The sequence below is a fragment of the Coturnix japonica genome, chromosome 11, assembly GCF_054131305.1.
Source record: "Coturnix japonica strain WE chromosome 11, WE-NBRP24, whole genome shotgun sequence".
Taxonomy (NCBI): domain Eukaryota; kingdom Metazoa; phylum Chordata; class Aves; order Galliformes; family Phasianidae; genus Coturnix; species Coturnix japonica.
The window spans coordinates 8,463,882-8,483,100 of record NC_140673.1 but is presented as its reverse complement, the minus strand read 5'-3'; the positions used below and the strand labels follow the sequence as shown (position 1 = coordinate 8,483,100).

General features: G+C 36.4%; 1 protein-coding gene across 8 annotated transcripts in view; it reads left to right on the top strand.

Annotated features, from left to right (window-relative positions):
* Positions 1-19,219, top strand: part of VAV3 (vav guanine nucleotide exchange factor 3) — a 162,445-nt gene that overhangs the window by 100,847 nt on the left and 42,379 nt on the right. For 4 of the 8 annotated variants that reach the window (XM_085511036.1, XM_085511035.1, XM_015869512.3 and 1 more), the window contains 4 exons: positions 3,035-3,136; positions 5,646-5,746; positions 13,263-13,285; positions 16,379-16,424. In XM_085511036.1, coding sequence (XP_085367162.1) covers positions 3,035-3,136; positions 5,646-5,746; positions 13,263-13,285; positions 16,379-16,424 — 272 coding nt within the window. The remainder of the gene's footprint in view (positions 1-3,034; positions 3,137-5,645; positions 5,747-13,262; positions 13,286-16,378; positions 16,425-19,219) is intronic. The other 4 variants (XM_085511033.1, XR_014932606.1, XR_014932605.1 and 1 more) reach the window with 4 other exon arrangements.

Genomic DNA, 19,219 nt, shown 5'->3' with positions numbered 1-19,219 from the left:
ATATTCTGCTACAGTGCATGATCTTCTATCATCTCATACTTGTCTGATGTGGTGTGTAAGACATCAGGTGGCATGTGACTACAGAACTGGATTTGCCATAATGCAGCATGTCTGATCAGATGGTAGAATGTGAAGCTGTCGCACAGTTAGCTCTGAAATAAATTATTTTATACAAAGCTTTCCGTATTCCACCTCCACATTTACAGTGGATAATATGCATAAGTTTTTTTTATTGCAGCTTTATCTTTACAATTGCCATTAATTAATTCTCTATGTGGAGATTATATTATTCCACCTTCAGAATGAACGCTAATTTTGGTTTTTGCACTGTTCTTTCATATTGGCTTAGCCAGGATGCTGACAATTGGAAACTTTACTTTTATGGATGTGCAAGTGTTTTTGAGGGGTGAGGAAATGCATTCTTTTTAAAAATGAATCAACCAATAATACATCTAAATAGTAATGTTTTAATTAAATTACTTCTTTATAAACAGAATCTGAGTAGGTGGTGCATATACATAGTTTTGAAATGCAGCAGACTTGGAATTTGAAAATGTATTTTCCTGATGCACATTCATTTCAGTTCAGAAACAGTGTCAATGATTACTAAAACAGAAAGGAAGGTACAGGAAGCAGGAATGTTGCTCTTAGTGACTGTAATAGCATGGTTCATTTTGAAGCAACTATTTGGAAGTATCTAAGTGCACAAGAATAGAGATTGGGTATAATTGGGTATATTAACTCCTGCTGTTTCCTGCACAGGATCCTCTACAATGCGGCTGCAGTCCCTTCCACGCTTATAAATGTGTGATGTGAGCATTAGTTGTTTGAGTTCTGAGTAATATGGCACCGAGGGGGATAGGCGAAGGGAGAGAGAGCAGTATGTTTTGGGTGGTGGAAGTTTCAAACTATCCTTGTGCTAGTTTGGCTTTAGCTAGCAAGGAAGTGCATGAGGTGTGGCAGTGAATAGGGAAAGGTTTATAAGTGGTGAAGAAAGAACAGCTGTGCAGATGGAGAATTTATTGGTGCAATCTGTGGAGTAGAATCACTCAACTATAACCTGGTGGGGTTTATAGAACTCAGAAATTCATTCTTTATTGTATGTTTTTGCAATTGTTAAGACCTGGGAAGGATTTGGAACCAATATAAGTACTCCTGTAGTTAATAACAGACAAGAGAAAGCTGATGTAGGGTTTTCAACTCAATAAGCCTTCTGACTTGTTTAGGACACAGGTAATTTGATTAGCTAAGTCTGCAAGTGGAAAAAATCAAGTTAGTTTGTGGACAGAAGGTGGAAGGTCCTGTGGCAGCTCCTCTGTGAGTGGCCAACTTTGTGCTTAGGTGCTTTAGAGCTATGCTTTTTTCCCATTAAATGAATTTTTCTATGAAGCACTGCAAAGTAAAACTAACTGGCTTTATAAAATATAAGGAAACTCAATTAGAAATAGAAGAACCCTGTGTCAGAAATGCATGCAGCTTTTTCTTTGGTTTGTACTTAAAATTTGGTGATTAGCATTAATTTGATATGCTTCAACTGCGATGAGTCTCTACACGTTTGGTGTGTGCCTGTGACACAGTTCTGCAAGCTCTACTGGTTGGGACCAAATAGTAAATAATAAGCTGCTTTTGTTGGGACTGTGATTACTATGACTAATTCTAGAGAGCTTTTAGCATTGTCTGTAGTTAATTGTGCAGCCTAAGAGGTTTTAGTAGTCCCTTTGCAAATACCTTGAATGTATTATTGTATACTGTCCTTGCTTTACTCAATTAAGAACTCCAGAACAATTTATTGTTTCTCTGGTTCAAGAAGTTATTTAATTCTGGAGATAAATTTATCTGGGCACCTATATCTTTATTCTCTGAATGAGTAATATCCATGCTTTTTTAGTAGATGGTGTGATATTGACATCTTGTATAGCCAAAAGACACTCTAGTGAGCTAGTTAAAATAGTACTGATTGAAAGGCTATTCTCAAGCATAAAAGCAAAATCCCATTCTCTTTTTGAATACAGTTTTATTTTCAGCACATTGATTTTCAGCAGGCGTATTAGAAGGCTGACCTTTCTGACACTAGGTACTTATATTCCCTGAATGTTTTTTTCATAAGCCTTTTCATTCAGTCCTGGAGAGATTGTTGCTTGCATGCTTACTGCTGTTTGTTTCATTAGTGTGTGGCTGGTCTGTGTTTTAGTACAGAAGTTATTTATTGTACACAAAAATGAAAATGACCTAATAAGTATCTCCAGCTTATAATTGTGCATCAGAAATGCTTATGGTCTTTCATTTGAGTATTGTAGATTATTCCATTCTTTTGTTTTTTTGTAATATTTTAACTCCTATGCATCATGAATGTCTTTGTTTTTGTAAGAAGTACCAGAAATCTAAACTGTCTTAAACATTCTGAGATAAATAACACTTAACAGTACATTAAGTCATACAACTTATATTCTTCTTGTCTAGTTTAGTCTTAGTTAATGTTATCTGAAGCACTATGCACTCTAGTATTTCAGTCGTTCTGTTTTAGGTAGTTGCATTTTCTTAGCTTGGGAATTAAAGAAAGAGATGAAAAATCGGTCATCAGTTACATTGCTGCCTTCTTGTGGCCTGATTGTCCCAAGTTTGCTGGTTACGGTTTTTGCACCAGGTGATTCTGAAACTGTGAGCTACTCTTCTTTGAAGATCCACGTATCTGTGTAACAAAATATTTGAGAAGGTAGAAATGAGTGTTTTTTACATAAGATGTTTCTATATGGAGAGGATGAAAAGCAGTAGACTGTTTCTATATGTACTAATTATTAACTAGTTATTGTGAGATTTAAGACAGTTTGTGGGTGGTGTTTTAAGGATCAAGTAAACTTAATGTAATAATTCAGTCTTCATTTCAAAATGTGTGATAAATTCCATATATCTTGTTCACTTCAGTGGAAATCATTGAAGTGTAATTAAAGCTAATTGTTCGTGGATTCAGATTTCTTGACATGAGTAATGCTTTATGATCTAAATTGTCTTGGTTAAAAATGGATTTTTATTTCAGGTCAAACATACGGCCTGATTATGCGGACACAAGCTTTCATGAGTTCAAAATGCATACTTTCAGTCGTGTGACATCTTGCAAAGTCTGTCAAATGCTTCTTAGGTAAGATTTCTAAGCGTTTTTGTTTTGTTTTTCTCCCGGGGGTAGTATTTGAGTCAAAGGAGTACATGGAAATAGATAGCTAGCTGGTTTTATATTCAAGACAGACGAGCCATAAAGTCCATCACACACAGTATTAGTGAGATTTTTATAATTAATTTACAAAATACTGTCAGGTGTGTTGTTGAAAAGTTAAAACATCAAGGGGATACCCCATTTGTCAGAAGGCTGCTTTGTCACAATTGTGGTATGAGCATTATGTTATATAGGAATTGTATGGGAGCCTTTTTTGATGAACAGTACTGGGCCATGAGTCCCACTGCTGTAGACCACCAGTCCTGAGGACAGATGAAATGTGTTTTTTTTTCAAAAAGGCAAAAGATGATGATGCTCATAAATTTTTGATAAGGGGAGACTGCTTTGTGAAACAGAGAATGGTTGTCTCACAAAGGCGCTGCTGAAGTAGAAGTATGTAGACAAATTGACAATGGATGCTAGAAAGCTAAATAAGAAATGCTAATCGTTTAATGAGTGAGGATTTCTAAGGGTAACACAAATTGAGAAATTCCTTTTTCCCTTTCCTGTGAAATATATGTATGCTTGCTCACGAACACCTATGACTTCTCAGTAAGCTACCTGTGTATTTGTAACTATGAAGCATCTAATGGTACAGACATGTATAGAACGTAAACGTCATAGTGTGAGATGGAGCTACAAAAGCTCTGTAAATCTTGGCTGTTTCAGGTGCTCATATAACATTTTAATGTTTAGAAAAATGTAGCCACAGTTATCTAGGAAGAGTGTTTAACACACGTGTAGTACTTTTGTTAAGCACAGACTTACAATACTGAGGAATACAATAACCTCAGGTATGTTCCTTCTTTCCGTATGAATATGTTTTCCTCTAGCAACTTTTTTTTCTGAACAGTTGTATTGACTTGGAGTTTGAGATTTTTTTTAGACATTTTGCTCAGTGCAATAAGGTCTAAGTGACTATGAAAGATGCTGCAGACATCCTGAACTTAGCGATGGCACGCCTGGTTTTTGAATTTGAAGGAGAATAGTCGAGACATTGTGTCTCTGTTACTGTACTAACTGCCGTTGCTGAGAAACGACTGTCTTGTTTTCAGGACACAGCCTGTGTGACGCTGCATTCTTCTGCATAGGCATGCCAATTTGCTCCAGGGTGTTTTACATACCCCCAGGTGCTACTGTATGATATATAGATACGTCCCTGGGTATTTTATTATGGAGAGCATACCGGGCATGGGATAATAAAACACCAAAACAATTTATGAAAAGGCATTGCCATTTTAACATTTGAAATGCTCAACAGAATGACTTGGAAATACTCAAAATAAAATGTGAACCTTAGTGCCCGATCTTTCTTATGTGGAGATAAAATCTTGTAAGCATGTATTGTGAGGGATAATTTTATATCCTACACTCTTATCATACAGTGTTGCATTCCTGTGTAGCAATAAGGGGAAAAAGCCCAAAAATGGAACCCAGTGCACTGAAATATAAAATATTTGTCTAAGTCTGTGTATTCTAACACTTAAATCATTCACTTCTGAATTTAATTAAAAGAAACCAACACAACACACACAAAACATTTCATTACCACAGTCTGGTAACTGCTGTAGTAAGTAGCAGTTGCTGTATGTTTCATACAGATTATACTTGTCTAATCTTGTGTTCCATATATGAGACCCAATTTGCAACAGAGGATGTCATATTAAACTAGGATGTGTTATCACTCCAAACTTGTTGAGATAATTGTGGAGACAGCCAAGTCTAAGGTGAAGAGTAAGCAAACACATCGGTAAATGAATGCATGTCATTGCTCAGAAGCACTTGCAAAAAACTGTTAGCTGTACAGTGGATCATACCTGAGAGTAAAGAAATGCACAAAACTGAAAATGCATGTTTCCTCTGACTCAAATTTGGATTCCAAATTCCTTAAAGAGAGTGGGAGAATGTGTAAAGCCACTCTTTCCTTAGCAGCTCTGGTTATTAAGCAAAGTGAATGCAGATGTATTTCTTTTAAATGAACAAATTTTAAGTCAAGAGGATTTGCAATATAACCCATGAAACTCTTAGTGGTTAATATTTTCACACTCGAAGGTCTTTCAAAATGGATTTGTTCTTTGTGTTGTCTGGGCAAATTCCTATTGAAGGGAAACTGGGAGTAGCTGTGGAGTAAGATGATGCAGGTAACAGTAAAATTTGAAGTGCGCTTTTCCAGAGTTGCTTTGGGCTAAACACAAATGAAGATTATTTTACCAGTAGTCTGAAAAAATCTGGTTTTGATTTTTTTTTTTTTTTAAATTGGTTACTAGTGACAAAAAGCTGATGAGCTGCCTGTCGGTTGTCACTATTTCTTGAGCCTTTAAGGACTATCATTATGCAGAACAGCAAATGACTTCTTCTACCTTCTGCTGTGTCTCTTATTTCTTTATGCATGAAATTTATCACTTCTAATGTATCACTACCTAATTTTATTTTACAGGGGAACATTTTATCAAGGCTATTTATGCTCTAAGTGTGGAGCTGGAGCACACAAAGAATGTTTAGGAAGATTAGACAATTGTGGCAGAGCTAATTCAGGTGGTAAGTCATTTTTATAGTTAGAATACCAATTTTAATTAGGACATAAAACTTGCTAGATATAATTAAGGTTTAATTTACTCCTAATTTGTGTTTATTGTAACATACATACTTTCGAAACTACCATTTATAAGTACAATTAGAATTGCATTTAGAATTCATGGGGGTTTTTATTCTTACTAAATTGAAATGTTAAAAAGCATGAGACAGAACTGTTACAGGTCAAACCCAATTTCTTTGTCCGTGTCCTATACAGCAAGGAATTGCTCTGGTTTTAATCGTAGACTGCTCAGAAGTAACACCTACTGTGTGACTTATCATCTGTCATCTTTATGGTTCTTCCTTTATGCCTACATCAATTGTCATATTTTTCTCTCAGCTCCTGAAACTGTGTTGCCTCAGCTTCCACTTTCATTTCTTTGGTTTCCATGGTTTCTGTCCACTCAATATTCACAAAAAGATGATTGATGGATCACTGCTGCCCACATCTAAGGACCAATTTTTTGTCTTCTTTTAATCAATTGCTCTGTTTCATTGGTTTCTTCCCTAGCTATCAATGTTTTGTGCTCATTCAGTTCTTCTGCTCCTTAGGACCTCGAGGTCTCTTGTTACTTAAGCTACCATTCAGTCTCCCTCAAACAACTCTTATTTGCTCTCTTCACATTTGACCTCTCTCCATTCTGCTCAGCATTGTTTGTAATTTTCCCTGACATCCTTCACTGCTAATGCCAAATATTAGTGCTCGATATTTGCCTGCCTTCCCTTCCCTGTACCTGTTCACTTAGTGGCAGTGAGTCTGTGCACCTCAGCCAGATATGTAATAGGAGAACTGGTTTTGACCTTTCCCCATATCCAGGTTCTCATAATCTTTATAGTGATGATCTGGTGGCACTGGAGTTGGCAAAATGGAAATTAGAGCTCTCCTCATCTATCTGTACATTTGGATTTCTGGTACTTCATAGAATTATATAGAATCATACTTGACAATGTCTGAAACAGAAAAGCCACTAGAACACATCATTACTTCTGGAAAGTATAACTGTATTTTTTGGGGACACTTTCTGATAAATTTTCCTTCTTGCTTTTATAAAATTAGTGCATTCTTTTCTGGGATTACTTCATAATAGTTTGTGTGAAGTTTCTTGTCTCAAATATCTCATGTAAGCTATGCCACCTCTTCTCTTGCTTGGTTTTCTTGTTTTAGCATTGCCATCACAATCCCTGCAAAATGCAGTTCCCACTGCTTGAATTGCAGTGTGACTTCATCTACTGCCCTTCAACAGGCTTCTTCTTCCAGATTTTGAATCTAGCTTTTTGTTCCTTTCCAAGTTGGATAAGCTTGCTTCTTTCTTTTCCCGTTTGCATTACTTTCCAGCTTCCGCTTGGCTTTTGATTCAGTATGCTAATTTGCCTAATTTACTTCCTCCTTTAGCAAGTAAATTAGGACAGCAGAGCCTAACTTTTTCTGCAGCCTATGAAGTTTACTATATTAATTGCTTTCCTGTACTGGTTATTTTCTGTGCTTGTGTCCCATTCTTGGCTTTTAAAGATCATTTATCGTAGGTCCAAAAACTATACATGCAACCACAGTATTTTTCATTCAAATTCTTATTTTTCTCAAGTGCAGAATTTTCATAGAACTTCCTAAGGTTATTCTAGAGGAAAAGAAATATAAACAGGTATTTTAAAGCAATTACACTTAAATTAATAGAGAGGAAAAGCAAAGATAATTTTCTTCACCAGAAAGTTATCATCTTCAGTATAGTCCACCCTTGCATATTTTTTCTTCTATTCTGAGGTTTTTATTTTAATTGGATAGCTGACATGCCAGAAGGCAGGAGCTTGTCTATTTCTCTGTAAAGATTTGTGGGTGTGTACAGTGTGATGTATATCAGTAAGAATGACTGTAAGTCCCACAAGGTCTGATTTCTGACAGTTTTCCTACATGTATACCCAAGTAATGCTCTACGCTTGCTTGGAGTAAACAAAACCATGTCAGTGCCCCCCTGCTCCATCCCAACTATGAAAGAAAAAACAAATGAACTAAAAAAAAAACAACAACTAAACCAGAATGAGAAACCCCACAAAAAACATAAATACAAAAATGATTTAAAAAAAAAAACAAAAACACACAGAATAAACACCACTTCATTAATATAATACAATTTGAGTTTACAGCTTGAAAGCAGCAGAATTTTTCTATGGGTTTTGTTTAAAGGATTTTTTTTTTTCTTTTTTTCCTCCAAGTTAATACAACATGAAGTTTTTCAGAACTTGGAAGCAACTTTTTGTTTTAAGATTCTGTTTTTGTTATGTGCTCAGCTTACATCAAGATATACCATTTTGGGTCCCTTCTGCAGACTTTTCCCTTTCCATTTTGTTTTACGTTTATGTAAGGACTTCTAGATTTCTGTACAGAAGAGCTGTGTATCTTTGGCCTGCTCATGGGATGCAATGCTTCTTTATAGTCTCCTTTGAAAATAGTTCAGAACCACAAAAGCTACGTGCAAAGAAAATTTAAATTGCAGTTCTTGCAACGCCTTCTCTTGCTCTGTAAACAAATAAGAACATAAGAGACAAATTGTATTACCTTTTTTGCTGAGAATGCATCCTCTCTCAACACACCGAGCAACTTCGGCCAATGAGTAACAAATTTCTAATTGTGTTTAACAGTCTTTGTAACAGTGAGGTCTGTAAAATTTTTCCTGAGGTCCTCATAGGTAACTTATCCTGGTTATGTTCGATCTTGTTACCTTTTTAATTATTTTGCAACTTTTTGGTTTTTGTGAGAAGTGCAGATGGAAGTTTTCAGTGACTGCTTCTTGATACCTTGATGTTTCATGACCTCTTTGTTAGTGTCCTCTGTGAACTGAGTAGTCTTAATTTTTTTGTTGTCTCTTTGTAAGTAGAAGTTTTTCCATGCTGTAGACAATTTTCATTTCCATTCTTTAGACCTTTTACTACTAGGTATTTATTGGAAAAGAGGTGGTCAGAATTAAAAACTCTGACAAAATGACAACATACTGTTGCGCTCCTAAAAAAGCATTTGCAGAGAATTTTCCTTGGTTGTTTTTCTTAGAACTCTGAGCAGGTGCTTTTGCTCAGGCTTTCTGAAATGACGCTTAGGTCATCTCTGAATGGATTAAAACTGTTTGTGTTTCGTTCCAAGCCAGTTTTTGACAATGCAAGAGATAGACATGTGAAGATAGATGAAACCTTCAGAATGACAAATATAATAAGTGTCAGATTTAGATGATACGCTTGTGAGAGAAACATTGACAAAACCTGAAGACAAATTGCTGCATTGTCATGCTTTACCATATACACCAACATATGCCAATTCTTCAAATGTCCTGCTTCAAAGACCAATTCATTAAACTACAGATGTTGCAATGATAAACGATACTTAATCAGTTCAATTCATAAATAGAACAATATGTCTCCATTTAGTCCTTGTTCTTCTTACTGCTCCTGCCCACATTGCTCTGAATCTATGTGCTGATGGAAGTTCTGCGCTTACTTCTGTTGTGATTGACTTAATGTGCTTTCCCTTGAAGCACTGTTCTGTGCCTGCTCAAATATTTTCAGATGTTTTACCTAAGTTTTATCACTTCATTTTTTGTGACTTCTAATCCTCCATCCCCTTCATTGCTGATGTTCTGACGAATTCTTAGGCTGTATAACCATACTTAAACATCAGGAGTGAGTCTTTTGAAGTGAGCATCAGTAAGACAAAAGTTGGAGATACAGGGATAAGTTGTCTGTATTTTTGTTCTTATTTATATTGCACAGGTTGTTCTGTGGTCCTTGCAGTTTCTGTAGAGGTTCTTAAGATTGGTCAAATGATTATAATCTTCTGCTCTAGAATATACTGCATAGTTGTAGGCCTATTTGTACTTTAAAGTTACGGAATTAAGAAACCAATTTTGTTACCAGACTGGAATTTTAGCAAATACATTCTGTTGTACGGAATTAAGTGTTCTTATGCAAATATCTGTTGCTTCATAGACTATTGAATATTTTAGTTAGATGAAGCTCTACCAAATGTTGTAGGGCCTGAAATCATTTTAATATTTCAAGTACAAAACCATAAAATTTTATTCTTTACATTCCACCTCCCAGGGAATGCTAAAAGTGTCCCTTACCGGGGCAAAAATTGGTTACAAAAATATTAACCAGGTGTTTTTAGAGTAACTTCCAGCTAATTTATGCATGTTTCAGTTATTTTTCAGGTTATTCCATTAAAAAAAAAAAAAAAAAAAAGCTACCTATAATCATAGAATCATATGATTGTAGGTGGGAAATTATTTTTTCAAGTATATGATGAATGTTAAACGAAGTGCAACTGTACAAATGGTTTAAGTTTAGGATGTGTTTCATGTAGTAATGTTCATGCCCAATAACACAGTCCATGCTGTTTATGTAATAATTGCTTGCTACAGCACATTAGAGATAATTTATAAAAAGCATGAGTTTTTTGGCATCTAAAAGGAAAACAGCAACTTTCCTTGTTTACCTTTTAACTGGCTTGATCAGTAGTTGCAAAATCGCTGGCTTTTCTCCAAGCCTTCCATGTCAACAGCACTGACAAGTAAATGTTCAACTCCCAGAATGTTCATTGGAGTTACGCCACTTCTTGTTTAAATGCAACAAAGGTTGGGCTGTATTATTTAACTAACCACCCTTGCTCAACCTGAACGCAAGTCACTTACGGGGCTTGGTGTGTTGTGCAGAGACCTATACTATCAATACTGGAGTCACTCTTTGCTTTTCTTCTGATTATTCAATGTCTGGTTAAGTGACTGGAGGCAGTTGTGCTACAACTCCTTTAAGACAGCTTGTTTGATAACTCCTCTTTTCAAATATTTGTCTTTTCGTTTAAAGTGGGAACTTGAGTAGTTTACTACATAACCACTTATTTACTCTCCATTGAGTAAGGATTCAGGATGCACTTACTCTGTTGCATCCCTGAGGAGCAGCACATAGTGTTTTTTTGATTTATTCCCCCTTTCTTATTGAGGCCAGTAGCTACTCCTGTTTCTTTTGTATAATTACTAAACTTGGACCCATAGCATAGCCTCACTGAATAAACAAAACCTAAAAACTGTGCTGAACTATGACAGTAAAAAACACTTGTTAAGAACTTGAGTGTGTAGTTGATGAGAAGAAACTTGATTTAAAATTGTCCTGTGTAAAAATATCTATTGATGGATATCTTCAGACATTGGTTTTTGGTTTTTTTGTGATTTTTTTTTTCCCCTTCCAAAATATCCCAAGGAAATACAGGTTAGATTTTTGCTCCTGTATTAGGGTAATGTTTGGAAAAATCATTTTGAAATCTTATGATGAAGCAATCCATATAATTGTTAGGTAAAATTCTGAGCCACAGAAATTCTTAAATTTAATGAATAACAAGATAATAAGCTTTATTTTTTGAGTAAGTTTTTAGGTGGAAAAAGTTATGAAATATTTTTTGTTCACTGCTTGATAATAGTGAAATAATGAATCACGTTTCAATCTGTCAGTGTTGATTAAGTTTTGAACTTTTTATGAGTTAATGCAGAGAGGGCTTAAAGAAACAGAATCCATCACTGGAGCTGCTACTGCTTTTCCTAAGTTTGAATTTGTTCATTAGGCTTTATTAACAAATGTCCTCCTGGCCTTGGTTAATGGAGCAGTTTACTTTTTTAACCTATGAGATAGTCAAAACAAAAGAAAAAACCACACACTTTGCACATAATTTATTTTATGCAAATTAACAAGAATATTTATTATCTTCCTCTGTAGTGATTTCTAGAATCCAGATATTGGAAGTTAATCAGCGAGTTCCTTAATTATTAAATATGAAAAGTGTTGATGTTGAAGTAACTAAATGGAACTCATTTATGTAGCTGTTTAGGATGTTTGTAGGAGTGGAAAAAAGCTTCTTGTTGGAGATTAGAAAGACATTTCTCCTTTGGTTTTTGGGTAAGAGCTGAAAGATAGAGCTAAGAGCTAAAGATAGGCCACTGGGAGGAGGAAAAAAAAAACAGACCCTTCGAGTCTGGAATTGAAGTTTTGCCCCTTCTCTCTAAAAGTACTTTCCCAAAGACTTCTGTTCATTACACTATATTTATAATGCTGAGATGAAACACTGGAAAATTGAGAAGTCATTCACATATGGGCAAAAAAACTTGGAAGACATGCTAAATTCCGAAACACCAAAAATACACTGAGTTTCAGCAACACTTAAGCAACTAATTCCCTCAGGTTCTTTGAAAACCTCAGTAGTCTACTTGTAACTGGGGTTGCCTTATTTTTCTTCTGTTTCCTCCCTGTGTAAACACAAATGCTTTTGAAAAGGGTATAAATGACTTAATAATAATAATAATAATAAATTCTCGGAGTGATGAGAAAACTCATCTTTGGTGTAGCGTATGAGAAAAAATAGCATCTGAAATTGTATGTGAGAAGAAAGGCCTGCTGGTGGCAAATGGGCTGGGCCTCGCGTGCCTGGCCCCACGTCTGCAGTTGGTGTGCTGGGTCTTGGCACGCCTGCTCGTCTTTGCATAAAGTGCTTGAAAGCCAAAGGGTTTTTTTTTTCCCACGCTTCACTGGTTCACATTCTTCTTCTTTTTTAGTGGAATGAAGTCACTTGCAGTTAAAGCTTTTAACTTGATTTATCGTAAATAGAGCTCACTGTATGTGCAAGAAAGATACAAGGGAAGTTTTCAATGTAACAAATAAATCACTGGGAATGGATACTATGTGCTTTAGCAGCACATACAGTCTGAGAGAATGTTAGGTAAATGTGGCTGGCTCTCATTTGGTAAGACACTGAATCCAAGTCATCTAGAGTACACCAAAATATCAGTTATCAAACTAGACACTGAAAGGAAGAAGGTATACAAAAAAAACAAAAAAAAAAGCCTTTTTGTGTCTATAGTAATGTGTGGTGGTGGGTGCGGGTGTTACTGCCTTGGTGCCATCTGATCACCTGCTGGACTACATTTTTTTTATCTTATTTTTAAACAGCACAAGAAAATTTGTAGCAATAAGGTCTTATAAAAATACACTGGCTGCAGATTCCATGATATACTAATGCAATTCTAAGCTGATGTACAAGTATAGAAAAATTTGCAGGTGAAGATATACATCTTATCTTGATACCTTGGCATACTCTAAACAGACAACTGAGAAGAGGTGCCAGCATGATTTGCAATGAAGAACAATAGCTCTTGAATTCCCACTGAGCAGATGCCTACAAGGTGTGTTTGGGACTTTGCAGAAGCGCGTGCTGGCTCAGGCTGCCCTGCAGCCACTGGCACAGGGTGCAGTGCTGCCTAGGGAGGAGAGCCAATGAGCGAGGAGAGCACGGCCTGCACAGTGCGGCCCTGGGCTGCCCGGGCGTGCTGCAGGGATCAGGTAGCGCTGGGTGCAGTGGGGCTTGGTGTCATGCAGCACAGCGCAGGCTGAGATTGCTATATGAGCAGCCTAACTTTGCAATCACCAATAATGCCAATTTTTACTTATGTTTCAGAACATGGGAACCTGAAACATGAGGTAAGGATCTGTTTTCATGTGATATTTGCTTTGTTAATGACATTGCTTACTTTGTGCACGTGCTATTGAAGCAGGTATGTTTTTATTTTGCATTTAGTAACGTTTTTCTTTAGAATGGCGGCTAACAGCTACTAAATACAAATGTAATGTGTTTTAAGTGTGTGCCAACTTTGAGTAGATGTGGCTTAATGTTGGGAGTACTGGAAGGAGTAGAAGTGTGTTGTTAAGTTACAGGATAAAAAGTAACATTACTTAAGTACGGTTGTCTTGTTTCTCAGTGTTGCTGGACCAAATTTGGCAGTACAGTTAAATGTTTTTTTTTCATCTTTTTTGAACAATAGCCAGTTCTTTCACATGAGCTGTGCTTGGGGTATCAGTATTGGTGTCTCAGTATGTGCTTCTCCGCAGCCCTTGGAACTCAATGAAGAATAGCAGGGCAGTTTAGCCTTGTTATTTAAACAGGCTTTTGTTTATTTGGTAGGTAGGGAATTTATATTATCTTGAGAGAATGGTAAGATGGAAGCAGTGCTATACATAGCGTGCCTGGACTTAAATACAAGAATGTTGGCAGTTACTTCAGTTTGCGTTCTCACCACTTACCTGGTGCCTTTTGGACTGAAGCACAGGAGGGAATTAACAGTTACTTTTTGTCTGCCAATTCTGGCAGAAAAAAGACAGAAATGTGAGGGTAGAGTAGTTGCCAGTAGCTGCTTAACCTCAGAAGTTGGTGATCATTTAACCACTTAACACACTGGTGGTGAAAAATGTATCGGCATGTATGTTTTTCCTCTCCGTAAATACACATTTTGGTGCCATCACACCAGTAACAAAATTAAAAGGATGTATCTGCTGATGTGAGAGCTGCACAGGGGATCATGGCTGTCACACACCGAGCCAGCGCTCTCTGTGCTCTCCCCTGTGTTGGAGCGCTGTGGTGCTTTGCCCACCCTGGGTGGCAGCAAGGGCTGGGGAGGGCCCAGAACCTTCTGGCATGTTCTCTGGCTGTGTTCTGGGCTGCAGCAGGTACCAGCCAGGCTCTGTGGTGTCCGAAAGTGTGAGGTCAGGGCAGTCTGGGTGCAGCCCTGAGTGAGCGGTTGCTAGTTCTGCATTACGGCAGCCTGTGCTCTCAGCCCTGCAGTCTGTCTGCATGCCCTGAAATGGCTGCCGCCTGCCTGCCTTGCCATTTCCCCAGTCCGCAGCTCTGCACTTGTATTTCCATCTGCCTGCTGCCTGGTCTTTAATGTCTGCCAAGAAATATCTGCTAAGGAAGGGCACTTGAAAATATGAAAATTATAGCATGGCCTTTTAGCTGAACTCTCCTGGTGCTGCAGTTGACAGACAGCACTGGAAAGCCATGAACAGATTGCTGACTGCACCTTGTGGGCAGACCTGCCAAAGTACCTCAAGCTACAGAAGGTGAACATACGTGGCCAGATGAAGAAAATATGGATCCTAATTGTAGCTAATCTCTTCTGACCTTGAGCTTCTCACCCCCAGCATGATTCTGAAAAAAAAATACATATATTTATATATACACACATATATATAGCAAGAAATATATATAAATATTCTGAAATATGTACATATACTCTGGAAAAAATACACACACCCACATATATACATATATATATGTGTGTATATATATATATAGTAAGAAAAGCTTGCTTTCTAGAGCTATTAATTTGGTACTGGCAATTGATTTGAGCCAAAATGTCAGGATTTCTTTCATTCTTAATTAATTGTGTGTTTTAAATTTACTTCAGTACAGTAAGAGTTAAGTATAAATCAGAATATATGATTTGGGTAAAGATTTACGTCATACTACTAATCTAGTCATAATGGTACTGCAATATATTTGTACAACCAAAGAACTTTCCTTGTAATCATTTTCTGGCTGAACATTTGGTGTAACTGAATTGTATTATCACAGAACTACTGTATTGTGTTGCCGTTCAGTTCAGTGTCTGTGTCTTTGGGCTTGCTTTTTCCTGCTCTTGTTCCTTTCCCTCTTGTGCAAATATTCAAATACCGCTGTGTTAATAATTAAGAGTAATAATAATGAAAAAAAAAGTAGCTTCTATTTAATGAGAATAATAATGAGTTTCAAGGTATGAACAACAGTCTCTACTTCTAGGAGCAATTTTCAAATTTACCTTTTTCACTACACTTGAAAATAAAAAAAAAAAAAAGAAAGAATTGTTTAGTGTTGTAAGGTATTGACCAAAGATGTCCAGTCTGACAAGAGTCTGAAAGCTGTTTTTGTTGTTGTTTTTCGTAACCCAAGCTTTTCCTTTTGTCAGCTTGCTCTGGGACTTAGTAATTTTGTTGTGCCTCAGGTTACTGCTTTTTGGCTTGCCTCAGTGTGTCCCACATCAGTGTATATCAACTACTGCTAAATTGGAGCAACTTAATTGTTCCCTTTATTATGCAGCCCGTTTTCCTCTGATTGGTTTGATTAAAAAAAGTATGTATGAATGCATGAACTATCAAGTAAGCTATCAGCTAAGATATTTTGGCAGAAGCAAATGGTTGGCTTTAAAGATCTGCTTTATTTCATGCTTAAATTTTCAGAGATTCATCCCTTGTGTCAGTGTTTCTGATTTTACAAAGCTGTACTTTATCCAAGTTTAGAAGAAGAAAGAGGGAGAGGAGTTACTAAAAATTTAAGCAGTTGCCCAGAAAATGAGAAAATGAAGCATTTTCTAGGAAATTTTAACTACCTTAAGTGCAGAGGAGGAACAGTAAAAGTTTTTGTTTTACTAAAACAAGAGAAGCAGTACTTTTGTCTAAGTGGACTGCATATTTTTCCGCTATCATACTCATAAATGACTTTCTTGATATGCAAAAAATTATAAGATATAAATGAGTTTCTGCACTAAGAATCTTAAGAGCCTAGTGTTAGAAAAAAGATAGGATATATGAGTAAACTTCCCAAGTATGATATTTCTACCAAATTAAGATAATTGTGGTTGTGATGGTAGGGAAAATAAGATAACCATCTTTGCCTAGTAGATTGTGGGAATGAAAGCTGTGTGATGTTCCTTCATGAAAACAAGTTTATTCATATCCTTTATTTGTATTTTTGTTGTTCAGAAACGAACAAATGGAATTAGAAGGAACTCCAGACATGTGGACCCAGGTTAGTGTCATGACTTTTTAATAGTTAATCACGAAGTAAGGAGAGCAAGAAAACTGTAACTCACGTTGCTTTGTGATTGCTATTGTAGTGTGTGTGATACTGAAAATTTATTGTTACAGTTATGAAGCTATAAGCAATTGCCCTGTTAGCGGTTTCAAAGGTATGGTCTTTTTTTTTTTTTTTTTTTTTCTTTTTCCTTAAACATTGCTTCGGTTCTGTCTGAACAATGAAATGCCTCTGGGCTTTTGGTGAAGTTGACACACCCTACTCTGTAGGGTGCAGTTTTAAACTGCATGTTACAGTTTTTATCAAGAAATAACAAAGTGATGAAAAGCATACAGTTGCTTACAAAACTTAGGTTTTAATCTGCGGAGTTGTAGGTGCTCTGAAATCTAACTGTAGTGTGGTATGCAGTGCTTAGGTCTATTGAATGTGAGTTGCTCTTCTAAAAGACATATAAACAAACTGTAGTTTTTTGTGAAATCTAAAGTGATTTTATTTTTTGCTATGTTACAGTAGATATTCTTCTGGCATGCTGGCAGTAGCAGCCTTTAAATTAAAAGCTTGCTTGTAGACTGTATACTCAAGCGGGTGATTGTTTCCTCTGGAGACCCGTTATGTGCCTGCATAAAATATGCAATGTTTTTGGTGTATTTGTCTGATATTTTTAGTATCTCTTTATTATTATTTTTTTTACAGTAATTACATTTCTGTCCTTTATATGTTTCTGGTGTAGTGTAATTACTGGAGATTTGTTATTGCAGGTATCATCTGGAAAAAGCTAAGCTGTAGATTATTAAGGTTTTCTAAGTATGGATGCCTGAAAACAGTTGGAGTTGAACATTAAACAGGACAGCAACTTGATTCTGCTTTATAGCCTGGCAGAGCTGAGCACTTGTGAGCGGTGGTTGTGTCACTAGCATTTGCAGCTGCCTTGGCTCTGAAAGTCTTATGTGTTGTAACTAGCTGAAGCAGGCCACACCTTTCTTAGGCACATACCTTTGACACGTCTTAGAACTTTGTTCCCTTTAGTTTATAAAGCTAGGTGTTTCATGGTGCACCTATGTTTTTATGTGTGTTGTTGACTGAAATTTAAGAAGAAACAAGCACCCTCTAACTCTGAAGTTATTTTAGTCAGAGCATGAAAAACATCAAGAATTATCGACAAAATTACTTAGAAGAGGATAAGAATGCATACTTACTAATGCTCCATAGATATAGATGGTTTTCAAATGAAGTGAGCATTTTTATTTGCATTTTGTCAGCATAGATATTATGAGCTGTAACTTGATAGATATGACAAAGATGTGTATGTCTTTGGTAATCTTTTGATAATCTCCTTTGATCATTCTAGACAATGCTGTTCATCAGGTAATTCATTGTCTTATAACACAGAAGATGCCATTCAGGGAGCAGCACTTTGTTAAAGACTGGCCATTTTCAGCATGCGCTGCTGCATAGATCCTGAGTTCTTTGTAAGGCGATTGGTACATAAATCTCTGGAAATCCTAGCATCACAGTGGACTTGTTGCTGAGAGCAGTAGTCAGTCAGGTGTACTGTTAAGACTTAATGTGCTGCATTATTATTATATCTATATTTGAAGTGAAAATTGAGTTGCCCAAACTAGTGTCTTTAAGAGATCTAACAGTGCTGCTGTTATCCATGTTTCATGCTATGGTGCTGAAGCATTAGTACTGATCTAGGAAAGCACATTTGCTGTGAATCAGTTGCAGACACCTGCAGTGTCTAAATATTGATGGAGTCTGATATCAGCAGTAAATAAAATTACTGTGGGCTGCAGGTGTTTTTGCACAGTCTTCTCATCGCAATCTTTGTTTCTGTCTTTGACTATTTTAATAGTGAATAATGAATGAAGGATGCTTAGCATAATCATGTTGATGTGTTACGATCTGTATAGCTATATCCAACTTTTACTGACACCACTTAGCATTGACTGAAAGAATACCGTTACTTTTGTGAAGGTGGTGTAAAAGAAGCTGTTGTTCACATTAATAAAGTATCCCTAACTTTCTGCTGGTAAAGCTTCTTGATGGGGTAACCTATCCAGCTCAAGCTGCCTAAAAGCAATGAATTGTTAATGGACATGGACATTCCAATTGGTTTTGTTTTTAAGTTTAGTTAGAAGTGTAGCTTTCTCCTAGATTTGTTTTGCTTCTTTATGTTGAATAGGAAAGGTAGAAAGAAAAGTGAATGGTTGGCAAAGCAGAGAAATTCCTAGGAAATCAAACAGCTGTGAGAAATGTGCAGAAAGTACAGATAGAGAAGAAATAAGAAAGCAAAAGAAAATGTTTGCTTTTTCTCTGTGCTGCATGCAATGACTTGTACCATGTGGTACAATTGTATGTGACCTTCTGAACCGGTCCATCTACTACATTTTAGGCAAGTCTACTTTAGGAATAACAGTTGAATGAACCTGTAAATGCATCTGCACCTTAAAAGCTAGGAATAACTTGGTCTGCAATTTGCATTTTACTGTAGAACAACAGGTTTCTTTATAAATATGTTTGAGAATTGATTCAGATTGCTCTCAGGTTTTGCCTGGAATGGGCATGTGGAATGATAATTTCATATCACTGCTTTGTAATACAAGGGTTCTCAAGAAAGCGTTTATATATATGTTTAATTTTAAGCATGTGATTTGCTCTGTTGACATAAATGACAAATGGACCATTTGTATGTGCACTCATAAGTGTAAATCTAAGGCTTTATCTGTTTGCTTTTTTTTGAGAAGGATGACAGTTTGACTAGTGTTTTTAATATTAATAATTTTCTA